Source organism: Chlorocebus sabaeus, chromosome 20 (assembly GCF_047675955.1).
Source record: "Chlorocebus sabaeus isolate Y175 chromosome 20, mChlSab1.0.hap1, whole genome shotgun sequence".
In the NCBI taxonomy this organism is placed as follows: Eukaryota; Metazoa; Chordata; class Mammalia; order Primates; family Cercopithecidae; genus Chlorocebus; species Chlorocebus sabaeus.
The window spans coordinates 95,550,486-95,568,860 of NC_132923.1; the positions used below are offsets into that span (position 1 = coordinate 95,550,486).

Below are 18,375 nucleotides of genomic sequence, written 5' to 3' on the forward strand. Positions count from 1 at the left end.
GGGAACCTCAAAGCTGGGCAAACCTCGGTCCTGGCCTTCAAGGAGCAGAGGAGCCACAGGTTCCAGGTCGTTGGACCAGGACTGCCCTCGTTCAAGTCTTGGGTCTTCAGCAGCCATCCTCCTCACGCTCTCTGGGATGTCCAGCTACAGGCCCCTCCTCCTCTGAACCCTCTCCTCTTGGCTAAGCCACAGTTCTCTCCCAGTTTCCTGCGTCTCTGACCTTTCTCTTTTGGAGGGCAGGGTTTGGGGTGCCATTTGTTCTTCCCACCCTTGCATTTGGGTGCCACCCAGGCCTCTGCCCTCGGCACCACCCCCTTCTGTCTTGTGGGGTCATCCTCCTCACAAATCTACACATCCCTTCTGAGTCCCACTGATTTCTAACTGTGGCACAAAGATGTTTCTTCATGTCTTCCTCATGGGCATCTCATACTCCATGCTTAAGGACTAGGATCCTTCATCACTTCCCCCCAAGCCTGGGGGTGGTGCCACTAGAGCCAAGTTGAAACTTCTGGATTTTGGTTTCTCCTTCATTCTGACCCCTGCCCCATCGAAATGGCCACCAAGGCCTGTGGAGCCTATGCCCGGAAGGCATCTCAAATCCCTGTTCTAGAACACGAGCCTAGGCCTTGATTCATTCTCTCCTACTCCAGGTCATTCCCATGGCCAGGGAATATCCTCTCTTGGAGACTTTATATTTCTCTTTAAGGCTTTTATCAAGCCCAAACTTAGCGTGGTGTTCAAGGCCAATGGTGATCCAGCCTGCCTTTCCTCCAGGCTCATCTCCTCTCCGCAACCAAATACTGCAGGCTGTTAACACTCTGACATTGCTCCAGGGGTGCCTACCGAAGTCCTCCCTTCTCTCCTGTCCTCCCTTCTCTCCTGTCCTCCCTTCTCTCCTGTCCTCCATCTCTCCTATCCTCCATCTCCCCTGTCCTCCATCTCTCCTGTCCTCCATCTCCCCTGTCCTCCATCTCCCCTGTCCTCCATCTCCTATCCTCATCTCCCATCTTCCTTTCTCTCCTGTCCTCCATCTCCCCTGTTCTCCATCTCCTATCCTCATCTCCCGTCTTCCCTTCTCTCCTGTCCTCCATCTCCCCTGTCCTCCATCTCTCCTATCCTCCATCTCCCCTGTCCTCCATCTCTCCTATCCTCCATCTCCCCTGTCCTCCATCCCTCCTGTCCTCCATCTCCCCTGTCCTCCATCTCTCCTGTCTTCCATCTCCTGTCCTCATCTCCCGTCTTCCCTTCTCTCCTGTCCTCCATCTCTCCTATCCTCCATCTCCCCTGTCCTCCATTTCTCCTGTCCTCCATCTCTCCTGACCTCCCTTCTCTCCTGTCCTCCATCTCTCCTGACCTCCCTTCTCTCCTGTCCTCCATCTCTCCTATCCTCCATCTCCCCTGTCCTCCATCCCTCCTGTCCTCCATCTCCCCTGTCCTCCCTTCTCTCCTGTCCTCCATCTCTCCTATCCTCCATCTCCCCTGTCCTCCATCTCTCCTGTCCTCCATCTCCCCTGTCCTCCATCTCCCCTGTCCTCCATCTCCTATCCTCATCTCCCATCTTCCCTTCTCTCCTGTCCTCCATCTCTCCTATCCTCCATCTCCCCTGTCCTCCATCTTTCCTGTCCTCCATCTCCCCTGTCCTCCATCTCCCCTGTCCTCCATCTCCCCTGTCCTCCATCTCTCCTGTCCTCCATCTCCCCTGTCCTCCATTTCTCCTGTCCTCCATCTCTCCTGACCTCCCTTCTCTCCTGTCCTCCATCTCCCCTGTCCTCCATCTCTCCTGTCCTCCATCTCCCCTGTCCTCCATTTCTCCTGTCCTCCATCTCTCCTGACCTCCCTTCTCTCCTGTCCTCCATCTCTCCTGTCCTCCATGTCTCCTGTCATCCCTGGCCTCACCCAACCCAGGCTCCTCCCTCGTGCTCTGCAGCAGGCTGCACTCCCTCCCTGATGTGACAAGGTGCTGCACGTGGTTGTATATACCCCACCCCAAGTCAAGGCACCACCCTTGAAGGCTCAGAGTCCTCTCTCTCCCTCCTTCCCTTCCTATCACTCTCTCTCTCTCTCTCCATTTGGAAAGACCACGTACCATTTAAGCTTGATGTGGAGGAGGAAATGAAGGGGTCTGAGAGCAGCTGGGGCAGACGGACCCTGGCACCTGCTTCTAGGTTGGCTGGCACACAGGCACGGTAGACATCGGAGTGGCTGTGCTGTGTGGGGATCAGCAGGGTGAAGGCTAGGCTGAAGGACACCATTGTGGGTGTTGGCAGGAGGGGAGCAAGTGCCATGGACCCGACGAGCAGGGCCAGGTGGAGGCTAGTGTCCAGGAGGTGGTGGGGCCTCCAGTGCAAAGGGGAGACCAAGCCGCCCTCACTCTGTCTTCTCCTAGCTGGGAAAGGGGCCTCTATCTCAGCTGTCTTCCCCAGCCACCAGGTCCCAGGGGCATGGAGGGACATGGGAATTAAGAACCAGGTGTGAGCAACTAGTTTTGGTCCTGGAGATCTGCCACGTGAGGATGAGCCGCTGTCACTTGGAGGCAGGTGCCTCGTGCTTGGCCACAGAGTGCCCTTCCTAAGAGAAACGAGTCATTTCTGCGCACCGCCGCCACAGCCTTCAGTTCCTCCTCTCGGACGCAAGGTGGCGCGTGTCCTGGATCCTGCAGAAAGGTGGCCCCCACTGGGGACGCAGCAAAAACTGGCTGGTCAGGGCAGCCACGGTGGAGAAGGGGCAGTTTTAGACTCCTTGACGGCATCAGTTGGCCAAATCTGAGGTGATTAAAAAAAAAAAAAACACAGAGCCTACCTGTACTAGTGAACAGCAGTCCATGTGTGAGGTGAGGGTGAGTGTGCCACAAGAGTGTGTGAGCATGAGCATGGAGGTCTGAGTGTGCAAGTGAGTGTGTGGTGTGTGTTCATGGGTGTGAGCGTGTGTGACTGTGTGAGGGTGGAGGGGTCTGGTGCATGTCCGTGTGTGTGTGAGTGTGGGGATGTGGGTGTGCGGGTGTGATTGTGGGAGTATGCATGGGTGTGAGTGGGAGTGTGAGGATGTGTGACTGTGGGGGTGACTATGAATGTGGGGGGTGTGATTGTGGGGCTATTTGTGTGGGTGTGTGAGTGTGTGGGGATGTGGAAGTGAGTCGGGTTGTGAATGTGTGGATGGGTGAGGGCGGTGGTGTGTGTATGTGTGAATATGGGGTATATGAGTATTCAAGCAGAGGCGCAAGTGTCTGGTTGTGGGAGTGTGTAGGGGTGTGAGTGTGAGGGTGTGAGTGAGGGTGTGGGGCGTGTGGGGTGAGTGAAGTGAGTGTATGTTTGTGTATGAAGGTGGGGACATGAGCATGTGTGAGGGTGCGGTGTGTGGGGGGTAGGGGTGTGGGGAGGAGAGTCGGGTGTGTGAGGGTAGGGGTGTCAGTGTAAGTGTGAGGATGGGGTGTGGAGTATGTGAGTGTGGGGTGTGAGTGTGGGGGTTGTGAGGGGGTGTGGGGTGTGAGCATGTGTGGGGGGGTGAGCGTGTGAGTGTGGGGGTGTCAGCACATGTGAATGTGAGGGTGAGTGTGGATGAGTGTGGGGTGTGAGCATGTGTGAGGGCGAGTGTGAGGTCAGGGGTGTGGTGGTGGTGGTTCCGTTGCTGCTAGCAGGCTCTCTCCCTAAGTCCCCTCTTCCAAGCCCTTCCTTCTGACGTCCTTTCAGCTGTAAGCTGACGGCCCCATTGGAGCAGGGTGGAGCCCCCACCGCTGTCCCTGGCTCACCTCCTCCCAGCCACCTCTAGCCCCTCTGTGCTGGACCTGGTTGGGGCAGGTGGTGCGGAGTGAGTAGGGCACGGGCAGCTCTGGCTGGCATTGGAAGGTGCACCCCACAGGCTGAGAGTCCACGCCTCCTCCACGTGCCTTGCCAGTGGCCTCTCAGGCTTCACGAGTCAGAAGGCTCCTCCTGGAAGTATGCCAAGGTCCTTTCTCCTGGCGCACCCCCTGCCACCCTCCCCACCGCATCTGTGACTTGCACATGTATAGCATTAGAACAACAAGACGGCTTCATCGTGATCCTGTTGCGCATGTGGGACTCGTGGGTTTCCTTCTAAGTGGAAATAAGAGCATTCTGATTCGTGCTTCGGGGGCAGCTCCTGAAAGCTGGTGGCACTTCCAGATAGAACCCCAAGCGATGTGGCAGGTGGCTGGGACCCTGCAGCCTGCAGAGCTTGCAGACTGAGGTGCAGGTGAGGGAGAGAGCTCAGGACTCCTCATTCCAAACTCTGAAACCAGGGAAGCAATGGTGGTCTCTCTTCCTTCTCCTCCCGTGAATGTCAGGGCGGTTTCCTGGCAGACTGGACAGGCTTTGGGGAAGGCACTTTCAGAGCCTGGTTCTGGCCCCTTCTGGCTATGGGATCTTGGACAAGTCTCTCACTGTCTCTAAGCCTCGGGGTCTCACGGGCTCTCCATGGTGAGGTGGTTGCGCTTTGATTTGGGTAAAGTGCCTGGCAGAGTGAGCATTTGGTGAATGGCGGCTGCCTGAGCTGCTGCTGCTGTTTTACTATCATCATTCCCTCTCTAGGACTCAGGTGGCCTGCGGTGGCTGTTCTTTGTGGGTGAAGCTGTAGCTGGGCTGGCTCTGCCAAGGAGGCTGTCTGGCACCCTGCAGCTCCACATCCTCTCGGTGGGACGCACCAGTGTCTGCTGCCTCTGGGGGAGGAAGAATAGTGCAGCTCCCCCCGTCTGAGGGGGAGGGATGCAGGGGTCCGTGGTGGATCCCCAGGGTGACTCAGTTCCTCCCACTCCCATGGTCCTCTCTGGTTCCGTGACCTCCATTCCTCGCGTCTGTAACGGGCTGGATGAAGCTAGGAAGCGCGTGCATCTTCTGAGGTGGGAATCTGCCTCTTCTCCTTTTTTTTCCCTTTACTATGACGCCTGTTGCTCATAGGTACAAATCAAACGAAGAGTATGTATATGTGCGAGGCCGCGGCCGAGGGAAATATGTTTGTGAGGAGTGTGGAATTCGCTGCAAGAAGCCCAGCATGCTGAAGAAACACATCCGCACCCACACTGACGTCCGGCCCTATGTGTGCAAGCACTGTCACTTTGCTTTTAAAACCAAAGGTAAGAGAGAGTCAGCTGGGGCACTGCCCCTGCCCGCTGCAGGGAGCTCCCCTCTGGGAGTCCCAGCACAGAGTTCAGGTGCCCAGACCTCTTTGCAGGGGGCCTGGAGCAGCTCCATTTCCTGGATTCCCACCCAGCTTGGTGCCCAGTGGCAGAGCAGCTGGCTCCAGACTGGCCTGTGGCTCCCCATGGCTGCCCCCAGTCATCCTCCTGGAACACGCACACAGCCCCTACACCTGTGGCTGCCCGGCCCTGGCCTGCCCAGCCTGGTGCAGCACTCTTGCTCACCGTTCCTGGTTTTGCATCTTCTCTCATCTCCCCTCCCTTCTGCATGTCTCCTGAGCCATTTATCCACTGATCTGAGGCACTCCAGCATCCATGCTCGTCACTGCCACTCTCGCATTTGGAAATCCATTCCACTCCCAGCTGCTTAACACACTCGCATGCTCACTTCTCATGCCAGAGTGCACCGACCTCCACCCACCTCTCCACTCCCGCCCTGTCCCTGCTCCACCCAGCTTCTCTGCACGTCTCAGCACAGGGCCGGCCCCCCACTCCCAGACTGGCAGCCCTGTCACCCCTGCCCCGGCCACACCCCACATCAGGGTCAGGATAGGCTCTGGCAGTCACCGGTGAAAGGAGGGGCCTGCTGTGAAAGGCGTGCATCCCAGAGAGCTGCGATGGGTGATGGGCATGGCCTGGCCTGCCACAGCCACCCAGGCCAGGCCCCTGGTGTGGACGAAGGAGCTGAGTCCATGGGATTCTTGGATCGCACTCTCCTCCTGCAGGATAGGCAGGGAAGGTCCTGGCAGCTTGCTCACTGCAGACTGAAGTGCCTTGGAGGGAGACCCAGGGCTCTCGGCACCCTGGTGTCTTCAGCCTCTTGAGCTTTATAGATTCCTGGGTCAGGGTTTGGACATCAGGGTCCTGTCTTCTCCTTTGAGCAAGTTGGGGGCTTCTGGGAGCCCCGCGGTTTCTCAGGGGGTGAAACTCAAGGGCATCCTTCAGCTGTGCCACCTGTTGACCTTTCTTCTGTTGGCAAAGTTGCTCCCAGCGAGCGAGGCTGGGCCGCTGCTCTGGAGGGGGCCCAGCAGGGTCCCTACCCTTCTTCATTTCCTCCGTGCTCTTGCTGCCTGGCCCCTTCCGTTCTCTCTAAACCAAGTCAGGCGCCAGTTTATCACATCCCCTGGGACAGTGGCCTCTTCTCTGACTGTGTTCCCGTTTCTGGTCTCCTGAGACCATTAACTGAACCCCTGCCCTGCTCTGTCCCCTCGCCATCATCTGCAAGTTGAGCTCGAATTTTCCTGCCAAGGTTTTGGTTTAAACAGAGGTGCCTACCCTCCCGCTGCCTTTCCCTGATCCTCTTCTCTCTTAGTGTCTCATAAACAACGTCCCAAAGGTTGCCCAGAGAGGGCAGATAGGCCCAGGACTCCCCACCCACCCCATGGGTGCTTCGAAAGTGTCTTCCATCCCTGGAGCCCTGCCCAGCATGCGTCACCCTGGACATGGGCTGTCCCTGACACGTCCTCCAACCGCACTTCCTCTGGCCTTCTGCAGCCAGTTGAGATTTTATGGAAGAGTAAGATGGAGATAACTGACTGACAATTCAATGGATGGTCTTCAACTCTAAAAGCAGAATACTTCTCACCCAAGTCCCCTTGAAGGTGAAGAAAGTGATCCCAGAAAACAGAATAGCTGTTAATGCTGGAGCTGCAACTAGAACACGGGACCCGAGCTTCAGGGCATCACCCCGTCATCTTCGTTTCTCTGAGCAGTTAGTTTTCTCCCTTCCTGGGGGTGGGTGGCAAAAAGCTGCACTTGGAATGGCCTGTGTCCAGGGGACCACACTGTCCTCAGCCTGAGGAGCCCTGAGAGCTCCCAGCCCAGGGCCATGCAGAGCACACGTGTGCTCCACACGCAGCCTGGGATCGCCTCAGGAAACCATCACTCTGCCGCGAGAGACTGGAAGTTTCCAGCCCAAGCAGTTTCCTGCAGGGGGCCCACTCGATTCCCTTTGCCTTGGGTCCCTAGCAAGAGCCCCTACTTTCTAGGAGATGCCTTCATTGGAAGCCACACTGAGCCTGTCTGCAGTCCCTTCCTGGGCCTCTCTGAGCCAGCACAGAGCCGGGGCCCTGGAGGGCCTTGAAGGGTCCAGAGTACATAATCTGAACAGAGGGGCTGTGGGCCCTCCACCTTTCCAGGGGTATAGAGCATCCCCCGAGGGAAGGCTGCCCCTGCTGTCCCGAAGGCCAGGCCCATGAGGCCGTGCTCTCAACCAGTGATCAGGCAGTGCCCTGAGCTCTTCCTCAACTGTTCGCAGGGGCTTCTAGAAGACTAGAACCTTCCAGAACCAACACAGGGAGCAGATGGGAAATGGTGGAATCTGAAACTGTTTGACTAACAGAGGGAAGGCCAGGTTGGGATGGTGGCAATCGAAGCAGGGAAGGCTCCCTGTCAGCTCTTTCTGCAGTATGGGGGTGAAGGGAGAGCAGGACGCTGGAGCTCCTGTCTGTTTCTGGGGCCAGGTGTCTTTGTGGAGTGCTGGGCCCTGTAAGCCATCAGCTCAGACAACACCGGCCCCTTCTCTCCGGGGCTATGCGCCTCCCCATCGGGCCACCTCCAGGCCTGCCCCAGGTGGCCCTCCTGGCCCTACCACCCGGCTACCCCAGGGCCTGGGGAGCCCCTCCTGCCTTCCTGTCTGTCTCTGTCTGCCGTGTGTGTCTCGTCTCTTGTGTCAGACGTCGTGGCAGCAGCTCAGGCCTCTGGAAACTGGCTAAGGAACGCGTCAGTAGGTGGGGCTGGGGAGGCCTGTGGGTGGCCCTCTGGCGGCTGGGGGGTCCCATTTCCTCTTCTCAGATGGTTCCCAGAGGCCGGCAGATGGCTGTGCCATGTCCAGGCCCTTGCACCGATCGCCTCAGGGGACAGAGATGGCCTCAGGTCTGCCAGGCCGGCAGGGGCAGGGACAGATGGGTTGGTCAAAGCCAAATGAGGCAGGCAGGATTGGTGGTGGATGCCCTTTTATCAGAGGTTCCGCCTCTCCCCCACCCATCGCCTTCCCTCTCACTTGCCTTTGCTCTTCATTCCAGGCCTGTCAGGCTTTGGTGGGGTCTGGAATGACTGAGAAACTATGGCTCTGCCTGACAAGCCGAGGCCCTGGCCCTCAACAGGGAAGTGGTGTTCAGGCTGCACCTGCAGCCATGTACCCCACCTTCCCCTTTCACAGAGGAGGAGATGGACCTGGAGAGGGAAGTCACAGAGGGACCCAGACAGCACTCAGGGCTGCCCATCCAGTGTCCACTCCTGGACCCGCAAAGTCACCTCCGATCCTGACTCCTCCCTGCACCCCCAGGGTTGGGGGCAGAGGAGAGACAGCCCTTTGGGGCTCCCTGGTGCCTTCTCCTGAGAAAGGTAAAACCATTTCACCATAAGCATCATCTTAGCATCTCTTCCTCCACACCCAGCATGGTGCGTGGCAGAGCCCCCAGCTGCTCAATAGAGTGACTGGCATGGGGACAAGGGTCTGCTCTCTGCCAGGCACACTCTGCTGCCACTCTACATGTGTCACCTCATCAAGTCCTCCCGCATCCCCACGAGGTAGGTATTACTTCACAGTTGCGGAAACCGGGGTTCAGAAGGTTAAGGAACTTGCCCAGGAGCCCGCAGCTAGCAAGCTGCAGAGCCCATAGTCAAACCTAAGGCTGCCAGGTTCCATCTAGGTTCCACTCTGCCTCCACATGGAGTGGGAAAGGCCCCCAGAGTCTTGAGACCTGAGTCTAAATGGAACTCGGCACCAACAGCACTGTGGCTGTGGGCCACCTGATTCGCTGTGTTGGCTCAAGCAGCCCTGCCAGCGTCCGAGACAGCCAGTGATCTTGTCTAATGGTGCCATCAGCACCGGGACCCAGAGTTAGATCAGAAGCAGGGAGAATCTCAGCCTGGTGGGGGTTCAATTACATGGACTTTGAAGTTCCTTCCAACATTTTCCTCCTGCGATGAGAAGGGCATTTCCCATACGTGGCTATTGTACACCCATTGTGTGCCCAGCATCTAGCTTGGTTCATTAGAGACCTAACCTTCCAGGCAGAACAAGTGTGACAAATGAGGTAATAGCCAGAATGAGCAGTGTCTGCTGTGCTCTGTAGTCTGGGGTAGTCAGGGTAGGGTGGGCCTGGATCCAGGACCTTAGGACAGTGGGTATCTCTGATCCACGGAAGACCCCAGCTGCCTTTTCCCACCTCTTGACTGTCCTACTCTGGCTTTGCCTTCTCATGACAGTGAGGGCAGAAGTCCACTAGGTTGGACAGGGACCTCTGAGGACCCTCCGGCTACAAGATGACTCTGGAATTATGGCTTTGCTCCCACTATTGCCAGGAGTAGAACATGCAGGTTTATTTCCAGTTATAGGAGGAAGACCCAAATTAGGAAGGATAGAGTCATGAACCAGGACCAAGGTGAAGAACGAGGAAAGGAAGCAGCTCCCCTCCCATCCCTGGTGCTCTTGACTTGAACACCTCTGGTAATCCCAGCTTAAGGTTCCCCCATTAATGTCTTAGCAAAACCCTAAAGATTTATTCTAATTATAGGAATGATTAAGAAGCACCCTTTGGTTCATCTGTGGGCCCTTTCCCTGGTCACCTATCCATCCATCTCATCAAATAGTTTTCCTGTTCATTTATCTTCTCATCCTATCTGTTCCTACCATTCTCCCATTTGTCCTCCCACCCATCCAACTTCCCATTCTTTCATTCTCCTATCTGTACTCCTAAGCATGTAAAAGTGCATGTGTCCGTTCATCCATCCAACCAGCCATTCTTCCATTCATCCATATCTCCGTCCTCCCATCCAGCTCTCCATCATCCCACCTGTTTATTGACCCATTCTCCATCTATCCTTCCATTTATTTTCATCTACTCACCTATCCTCTGTCTGCCTATTCATCTCCTTATCTGCTCATCTAGAGTTCCATCCCTCTGTCTATCCTCTTCCTGTTCTTCATTCTCTTTGTATTTCCTTTATCCACTTTATCTATCCACCCACCAATCACTCTATTCATCCACTCCAGGAGGCTTACCTCTTTCCATTCTTCTCTCCTCCATCCATCCATTCAAACTTACCAATTAATTAAACTAATGGGACAGAGTACCTGATTCAGGGCACTTATGACTTATGATGTTAATGACCATATGGAAATACAGCCATCCCCAGGGCAACAGTGAGCACATCATAGTTTGGGAGTAGCTGCTGGGCCCAAAGCAATATCCTGAGGCATCTGGCCTGTGTTCTTCTGGGGCAGGCTGGGATGCTCTGCCTGTCCTTCCTAGAACCCTCCTGTCCACCCAGCTGTGTGGCCTGTGAAATGTTGTGCACCTGCTGGGGAACTGAAGCTATTGTTACTGTTCCCTGACTCCACAGAGCTGCTGTCTCTGCTCTGCAGCTTGTGGGCTGGACCTACAACTTGGGGCAAAGTCAGCCTCCCCTCTGAGGGCTTTGTAGGCATGGAACAGGACAGAGGCCTTGCCTGGGCCTTCCCTGACCACCCTGGTCCTGTGTCTGCACTGTAGATTGGCCTGAGGAAACTGAAGGCCCAGAAATGGGACTTCTCTATGGAAACCAAGCTTGGACCCCCAGCCTTGTGGCTCCTGAATCCTTGGCCAGTAGACTTCCCTACTCTCACCTTCTGCCCTCTTGCCATGCGTAATATTGAATTTGCCCTGGTTTCTCTACCTACACTAGAATTCTGCCCTGTGGGCTGCCCTAGAAGTGTCCTCAGCCAGAAGGGCATGTTTAGTCCTCACCCATCACGCCGGTCAATGGGAGCCTCCCACGTCATCCCACACTTGAGATGGCCAATAGTGCTGCCTGATGAGCATCACCAGCTAGTAGGGCCAGACTTAAATCAGAAGCAAAAAAAAAAAAAAAAGAAAGAAACCTATTGCACTTGAGTTGTCTTTTAATTTCTTTTTTTGTTTGTTTTTTAACCAGCATCTCACTTCCTCTTTATACTCTCTGTCCCCTCGCAGCCCCTGCCCCTGCCCCGCCCCGCCCTCCCCCCCCCCCCCCCCAACCTAGCTCCTGTGCACTGCCGTAACAGCAGCTGTGGATACATATCTTGGCCTGAGCACCAGGGCAGAGGGATGCCGCAGCTCCTACCCAGCCCCTGCAGCTGGCAGGGCCTTGACTGACCTGGAAACCATGGCCTGCCGGCCAGGTGCTACCTCCATGAGTCCTGGGCCCGCCCTGGCCTCCTGCCCCACAGCAGAGCCTAAGTATTCTCATTTCTTTCTAGGGAATCTGACTAAGCACATGAAGTCGAAGGCCCACAGCAAAAAGTGCCAAGAGACAGGGGTGCTGGAGGAGCTGGAAGCCGAAGAAGGTAACAATTGCCAACCTCCTCCATCCCCTTTCCCCTCGTCCGCTTTCCCCGTCCTCCTCCACCTTAACTCCTTGCCTTCCCTGCTTCCTTCCTGTCTGCTTTGCTCCATTCCCCCTCATCCCCTCTCTCCCTCCCATGTCTTCACCTTCAGTTCTCCCAACTCTCAGAGACAAAGGTTAAATTCCCTGAATGATCGAGCCGCCTTCCCACATGCTGATAGGATATGCTGTGCAGCCCTAGCTATCATGCATTACCATCTGTCATGCAGGTGGAGTGCCTGGCACCCATGGGTGCTCAGTGAATGTTTACTGAATAAATGCACACAAGAGAACTTACAGTCAACATTGAGTGCCCACTATGTGTCAGGCAGGTTCTAAATGCATGCCCTGAATTATCCCAGCAACCCCTCACAGTGACACTGTGGGACACATACTCTCCAAAGCTCCACACCCACACTCCTGCCTAGACACTCCGGCATGGGCCTGACACATGGGCCTTTTGGAGCTAGGAGAGTTTCACAAAAGCCCAAAGCAGACCTGACAGCTGCTTGTCACCTCCCAGCCCCATCCCCGTACACACCCCGGCCATGGTGGTCAATCCCCAGGAGTCATCTTAGAGTCAGTCTCTGAGAAGACAGGGCAGAGGATTCAAAGCCAGTGGGTCTGGCTGGGCACTGCCAGGCCTTAGCAGTCAGCCAGGTGGCCAGAAGCGCTTTGGTGGTGGACGGCAGTCCCTTCAACAGGAGGAGGCTGGAGCCATTTCTCCAGCACCAAGCAAAGCAGGAAGCATACTGATTCCCTGAAATCAGCCCCAGGACTTAAAGTGTGACAGAGAGGAGTGTGTATGCACGCACTGTGTGCCTTGTTCCATTTTTGTTTTTCCAATTTGGGGAGTATTTGTGGTCTTACAAAAAAGAGTTAAGTCATATTTCCTTTTAGGTGAAATAAGTCATTTTTATAGAGCAGAACACAGTGAACTTGGGGCTGTTCCCCCCAAAGCTAGAATGTGGGTTCACTGTGCTTGACAAGGATACACTGGGCCATATACACATGTTGTCTCATTGAGTCCTCAAAACAGGTGGCAGAAACTTGTGTCACGCATGTTAAGTCAGGGAAGTCAAAGCTCAGACAGGTAAAAATAGCCCAAGGTCACACAAAAACCCTGGCTGCATGCCACTCCACTGCCTGGTGGACTGAACCAGGGGAGCCTGAGCCTAAGCCAGAGCCCTGCCCTGAGGTCCCTGCCCCGCCCCAGCCTCATTTTCCCAGTGGAGGGAAGGAGGCTGCTCAGAGCCACTTTTCTGAGGATGAAATCCATGCATTCATTCCAGAAGTAATTACTGGGCACAATCTCTGTGCCTGGCTCTGTTCGGGGTGCTGGAGGTTCCGCAGTAAATAAAACAGCTCCTGTGCTCAGGTAGTCGGCATGGCAGGGGAGCTGGGCAAGGAACGAAGGTGGAGTAGAGCAAGGGCCTTACCTGTGAAGCCAAAGAGAAAGCAGAAGAGCCAAGTGAGGGCTGGGGCGCGTGGGGAGGGCCGCTGTGCTAGACAGAGGGTTGTGAGCAGAGAACCCCCACCGGAAGGAACCGGAGTCAGGAGCTACGTGGGGTCAGGGAGGAGCTCTCCTACAGAGGGAGCAACAGGTGCGGGGTTCCCTAGTGCTGGAGCCCGCTGGGCGCGGTGGCAGCCGGTTCAGAGAGACCTGGAGCCTGAGGGCTGAAGGGCACCGGGGATGCGCTGGAGTGGAGGAGAGAGGCAGGGCGTCCTCTGGCCTGTGCCGGGGGTGCGGGGAGGCCGGATGTGCTCAGGAGGTGGAAAAGCGACGGGATTCTGGGTGGGCTCTGGAGGGAGAGCCCACAGGCTCAGCTGACCCCATATGGGGCAGAAGGGAGGGGGGAGGACCAAAAGGAGCCAAGGAGGACTCCAAGGTTTACGGCCCAAGAGATTGAAGGATGGAGTTTCCACTTTCCGCGACGAGACAGATGCAGGCGGGAGCGGCATGAGTTCGTGTCTGTGGAACGCAAGGTGGCGCGTGGGAGGACTGCCTGGAAGGAGCGAGGCGCCCCGTCCCTGCCCACGGTGCTGGCCAGGCTGGGCGCCAGCGCCACCGCGTGGCCTCTCCCAGCGGCGCCCGCCGCGCGCTCAAGCACTCTCATTTGTGGAGCGTTGGCCTGGATCCCAGCAGGGGCGGGGCCGCTCCAGCAAGGGCCCTGGGAAGGGGCCGCCCAGACAGAGGCATTCCCCAGTGCTTTGCAGGAACACGGATGTGGAGGGCCCGGCCAGCCTCGAGCTGGGCAGGGGACTCTTGGCTTCCAGCATTCATGCACTGAGTGCCCAGCACGGGCCATTATCCCCACTGGGTCTCAACTTCCACATTAGTAAAGAGGGTCTTTATGAGCCCTCCCTGCTGGACATCAGGAAACGCTGGTCCTGACTCTCCTTCACTCCTAACACTACCCCTGTGACCTTCGTCTGCAAAATGCTGACAATCCCACCCCAGCTACCTGCCTGCTGAGACTTGGGGGACAGGGATGACAGGAGCTGAAGTTTATTGGGTACTTACTGTGTGCCAGACCCTCACAGTCCTCTCAACAAGTTCCTAGAGTGCTTTTATTGCTACCCAGTTTACAGATGAGGAAACCAGACACAGAGAAAGTAAAGTATCCAACCTCACACAGCAAGGAAGTGGTGGTGCTGAGATTCAAACCCGACCAATCCCTGCTTCTTAGTGCAGCACATCATTTTTAAACTGTCAGCGTAACAATGCAAGGGCTGTATACCTTAGTTCTGACTCAGCCACCAGCTCTCACGGGGTCATCTGTGCCTGGATTTTGCTGTATGTAAATGAGGGGCAGGGCCAGGTGAACGGGTGATGAAGTAGGACCCTGCCAAAGTCCTAGGCAAGGAAAGTAAATGCCTGGGGCATAACTGCAAAGGTCACCCCCATCCCCAGTCCTGCTCTCATCCTAATCCTTCATTCCTCCTCTGATCTCATCACCCTGCCTCTAGCCTCAGGGCCCTCCCTTTGCCTGCCAGCCCTAGCTCCACCCCATAGCTTTGACCTACATCCGGCTGAATGCCCACTTTTGTCCACTTTGGACATCTGACTGCTGCATATTGAGTGACTTGGAAGTGCTAGTTCTGGGCTTTCTGGCCTCGGGGCAGCTGGACATGGTGGAGAGCCAAAGCCTGGCTGCCCCAGCGGCCTGAGTCAGCTTCTGTGCCAGCCCTCCTGGTCAGTGGTGGGTGCAGTACTGACATGTGTGAGTGATGGGGCTGGCTGGCTGGCTCAGCCCACCTGTCAGCAGCCTCATTCTGCAGACCAGAAACAGGTTCCAATGGTCTAGCGACGGGCCAGTGAGGAGGCCAGATGTTAGCGGAGTTCTCCCCAGCATCGGGATTGCTGTCCATTTCAGAGATGCCCAAACTAGACTCCTGACATGTTAGAGGTGACCCGGCTGGTTGGGGCCATCCCAGAGGAATCAGACCAGGAGGCTAGCATTTCAGAGTCGTAACCCCCACTTTTAGACTCTATTCAATAATTCTGTTATTATTCTTGTAGTCTGTTTAAGGAGTGCAAGTGACCTAAATGTCCAACAATATCTGAAACAAGTATCACAGTTTTGTTGTTTGTTTACTCTTGTGAACAATTGCTTCCAAGTCTCTCAACATGCAGCAGTCAGATGTCCAAAGTGGACAAAAGTGGGCATTCAGCCGGATGTAGGTCAAAAACTATGGAGTGGAGCTGGGGCTGGCAGACAATGGGAGGGCCCTGAGGCTAGAGGCAGCCTGGACTTCAAAAGGGCAGTGGCTCCTCAGATAAGAGCATGGCTGGGATGGGGACCTGCTCTGCAGCCTGAGGCCAACTTAGTCAAGCCGCCCACAGAGGCCAGAGGCCACCACCTGCCAGATGCCATTGTAACAGCCACCAGGAGCCTGGTCACCATGGCAGATGTGTGTTTACAATGACCACGGATGGCTCTGTGCTGCTGGACCAGCCAGTGTGACTGGTCTGTCCTGAAATAATAGATTTCATCATTAATGTGTTAATATGGCAGCTGTAATTATTTTTAAGCCCTCGATATGTGCCAGGTCTTCATTTTACTCCTCCTAGAAAACCTGGTGAGGTGAGACCATCACATTCATTCGACAAAGGGGGAGACCAAGCAGAGCAAGGTGGGGTAACTTGCCCGTGGCGAAGCCAGCAATGAGATGCTAGTGAAACAAACAAAGACAGTCTTTGCTGTGGCTCAATTCCAGCCCTACTACTGTCTTCCATGGGCAAGTTAATTACTCTCTCACCTCAGTTTCCTCATCTGTAACATGAAGATGAGAGCAGTACCAGCTTCACAGGATTCTTTGAGGTCTAAATGAATAAATTTACCTAAAGCTCTCAGAACTGAACATTGCACATTCTAGGCATAAAGGAATTATTGTTCACTGTTGTTATTTACAAAGCGCTCTTGTATCTGTTACGTTTCGTGGTTGTCCCCACAATCTTGTGCCCTTGCCATGGCTATTTTGCCCAGTCAGCAGGCAAGGAAACTGGGGCTCAGAGAGGAGCAGCTGTGAGAGCAGCGGGGCCAAGGCCCAACCTTGACCTTGGGTCTTCTGTGTTTGCCCTCAGGAACCAGTGACGACCTGTTCCAGGACTCGGAAGGACGAGAGGGCTCAGAGGCTGTAGAGGAGCACCAGTTTTCGGACCTGGAGGACTCGGACTCAGACTCAGACCTGGACGAAGACGAGGATGAGGATGAGGAGGAGAGCCAGGACGAGCTGTCCAGACCATCCTCAGAGGTGCCCCCGCCTGGCCCACCACATGCACTGCGGGCAGACTCCTCACCCATCCCGGGCCCTCAGCCCCCAGATGCCCCCGCCTCTGGCACCCAGGCTACAGGAGGCAGCTCGATCTCAGAAGCTGAGCACCTGACAGCCAGCAGCTGCTCCATGTCCAGCCAGAGCACGCCGGGCCTCCCCCAGCTGGGACCGGCCCCTCTGGGCTCTGTGGAGAAAGACACAGCCTCAGCCTTGAGCTCCAAGCCTGTGTCCCCGAGAAGACCATGGTCCCCAAGCAAAGAAGCAGGCAGCCGTCCACCAATAGCCCGCAAACACTCACTAACCAAAAACGACTCATCTCCCCAGCGATGCTCCCCGGCCCGAGAACCACAGGCCTCAGCCCCGAGCCCGCCTGGCCTGCACATGGACCCAGGAAGGGGTATGGGCCCTCTCCCTTGTGGGTCTCCAAGACTTCAGCTGTCTCCTCTCACCCTCCGCCCCCTGGGAAGAGAACTGCCCCCTCGAGCACATGTGCTCTCCAAACTCGAGGGTGCCACCGACCCAGGCCTCCCCAGATACTCGCCCACCAGGAGATGGTCTCCGGGTCAGGCCGAGTCACCACCACGGTCAGCGCTGCCAGGGAAGTGGGCCTTAGCTGGGCCGGGCAGCCCTTCAGCGGGGGAGCATGGCCCAGGCTTGGGGCTGGCCCCGCGGGTTCTCTTCCCGCCCGCGCCTCTACCTCACAAGCTCCTCAGCAGAAGCCCAGAGACCTGCGCCTCCCCATGGGTGAGTTCCTGCCCCTGGGGGCTGGGCCGCTTCTCCCCTGTGGGTGCGGGGGTTGCAAGTTCACACCCTCCTGGGTATCACACCTGGAACTAAACAGCTCTGCCAGCTCAGTAGTTATTAATAATTTAGCAAACATTTATTAGGCACCTACTGTGCCATGCACCATGCTGGGTGCCCTGAATCAGCTGGCTAATTAAACTTTATTTTAGCCTCAGCAGCACAGAGCATGGACTCTGGAGTTCATGGGATCTGGGTTCTATCACGTATTAGTCTGTTCTTGCATTGCTGTAAACAAATTCCTGAGACTGGGTAATTTATAATGAAAAGAGGTCGAATAGGCTCCCAGTTCTTCAGGCTGTACAGGAAGCGTGGTGCCAGCATCTGCTCGGTTTCTGGGGAGGCCTCAAGCAGCTTTTACTCATGGCAGAAGGCGAAGCAGGAACAGGCATCTCACATGGCAGAGTGGAAGCAAGAGAGAGAGCTGGGGGGAAGGTGCCACACACTCAAAATGCCAGATCTCATGAGAACTTACTCACTATCTGGAGGACAGTATCAGTCCCCATGACCCAAACACCTCCCGCCAGGCCCCACCTCCAACACTGGGGATTACAATTCAACACGAGATTCGGGCAGGGACAAATATCCAAACGATATCATGTCACTTGCAAGGGGTGTAGCCTTGGATGTGGGTGTAAATACTCATGCAGTTTCCTACCCCCACCCCATCCCCATCTGCCTGTGTTCTTTGAGCAGATGGCAGAACTTAACCAAAACCATCACCATCTCCAATATCACTGTCACCAGTGCCCTCAGAGACACCCTGTCGACCATCAGCACTGTCCCCATGGCCAGCACCACCACTGTCACCATTGCACCAACACACCACGGCTGCCACCCCGTCAGCACAGTCACTATCCCTGTCCCTTCAGCTGCCATGACCCCTCAACTGACAGCACCATCGTCAGCTGACCACCTTCCGACACCTTCTCTGTCTCCATGTTGCCATGACCCAGCCCTGTCACTCCTGGAGGAACACTGATCTAGGAATCCTTGATTTTTAATTTTGGGGTCACATTCAAATTCCTGGGGGTGGCAGAAGGTCAAGAACTGCAGGTGGGAACTCATGTCCAAGGGTGAAGCTGGGTGAAGACCATTTAGGAACAGGAGAGGCAGCAGACCCACATAGAGGCCAGGCTCATGGGTGATGACAGGGCCCCACATTGCTCAAGTATCCCCTCCTTTGAAGACAGATATACTGGCCAGAGGCATGGAGACCATGGGGCCTGAGCATACTCATGGTAACTGTCGAGCTGGAGATGGCCCATTCCAGAGATGGCAGCAGGCTCAGCGTCATG

General features: G+C 55.8%; 1 protein-coding gene across 5 annotated transcripts in view; it reads left to right on the forward strand.

Annotated features, from left to right (window-relative positions):
* HIVEP3 (HIVEP zinc finger 3) overlaps nt 1–18,375 on the forward strand; it is a 535,336-nt gene that overhangs the window by 511,920 nt on the left and 5,041 nt on the right. For all 5 annotated transcript variants that reach the window (XM_073007415.1, XM_073007416.1, XM_073007418.1 and 2 more), the window contains 3 exons: nt 4,911–5,086; nt 11,373–11,459; nt 16,086–17,020. In XM_073007415.1, the coding sequence (XP_072863516.1) occupies nt 4,911–5,086; nt 11,373–11,459; nt 16,086–17,020 (1,198 nt within the window). The remainder of the gene's footprint in view (nt 1–4,910; nt 5,087–11,372; nt 11,460–16,085; nt 17,021–18,375) is intronic.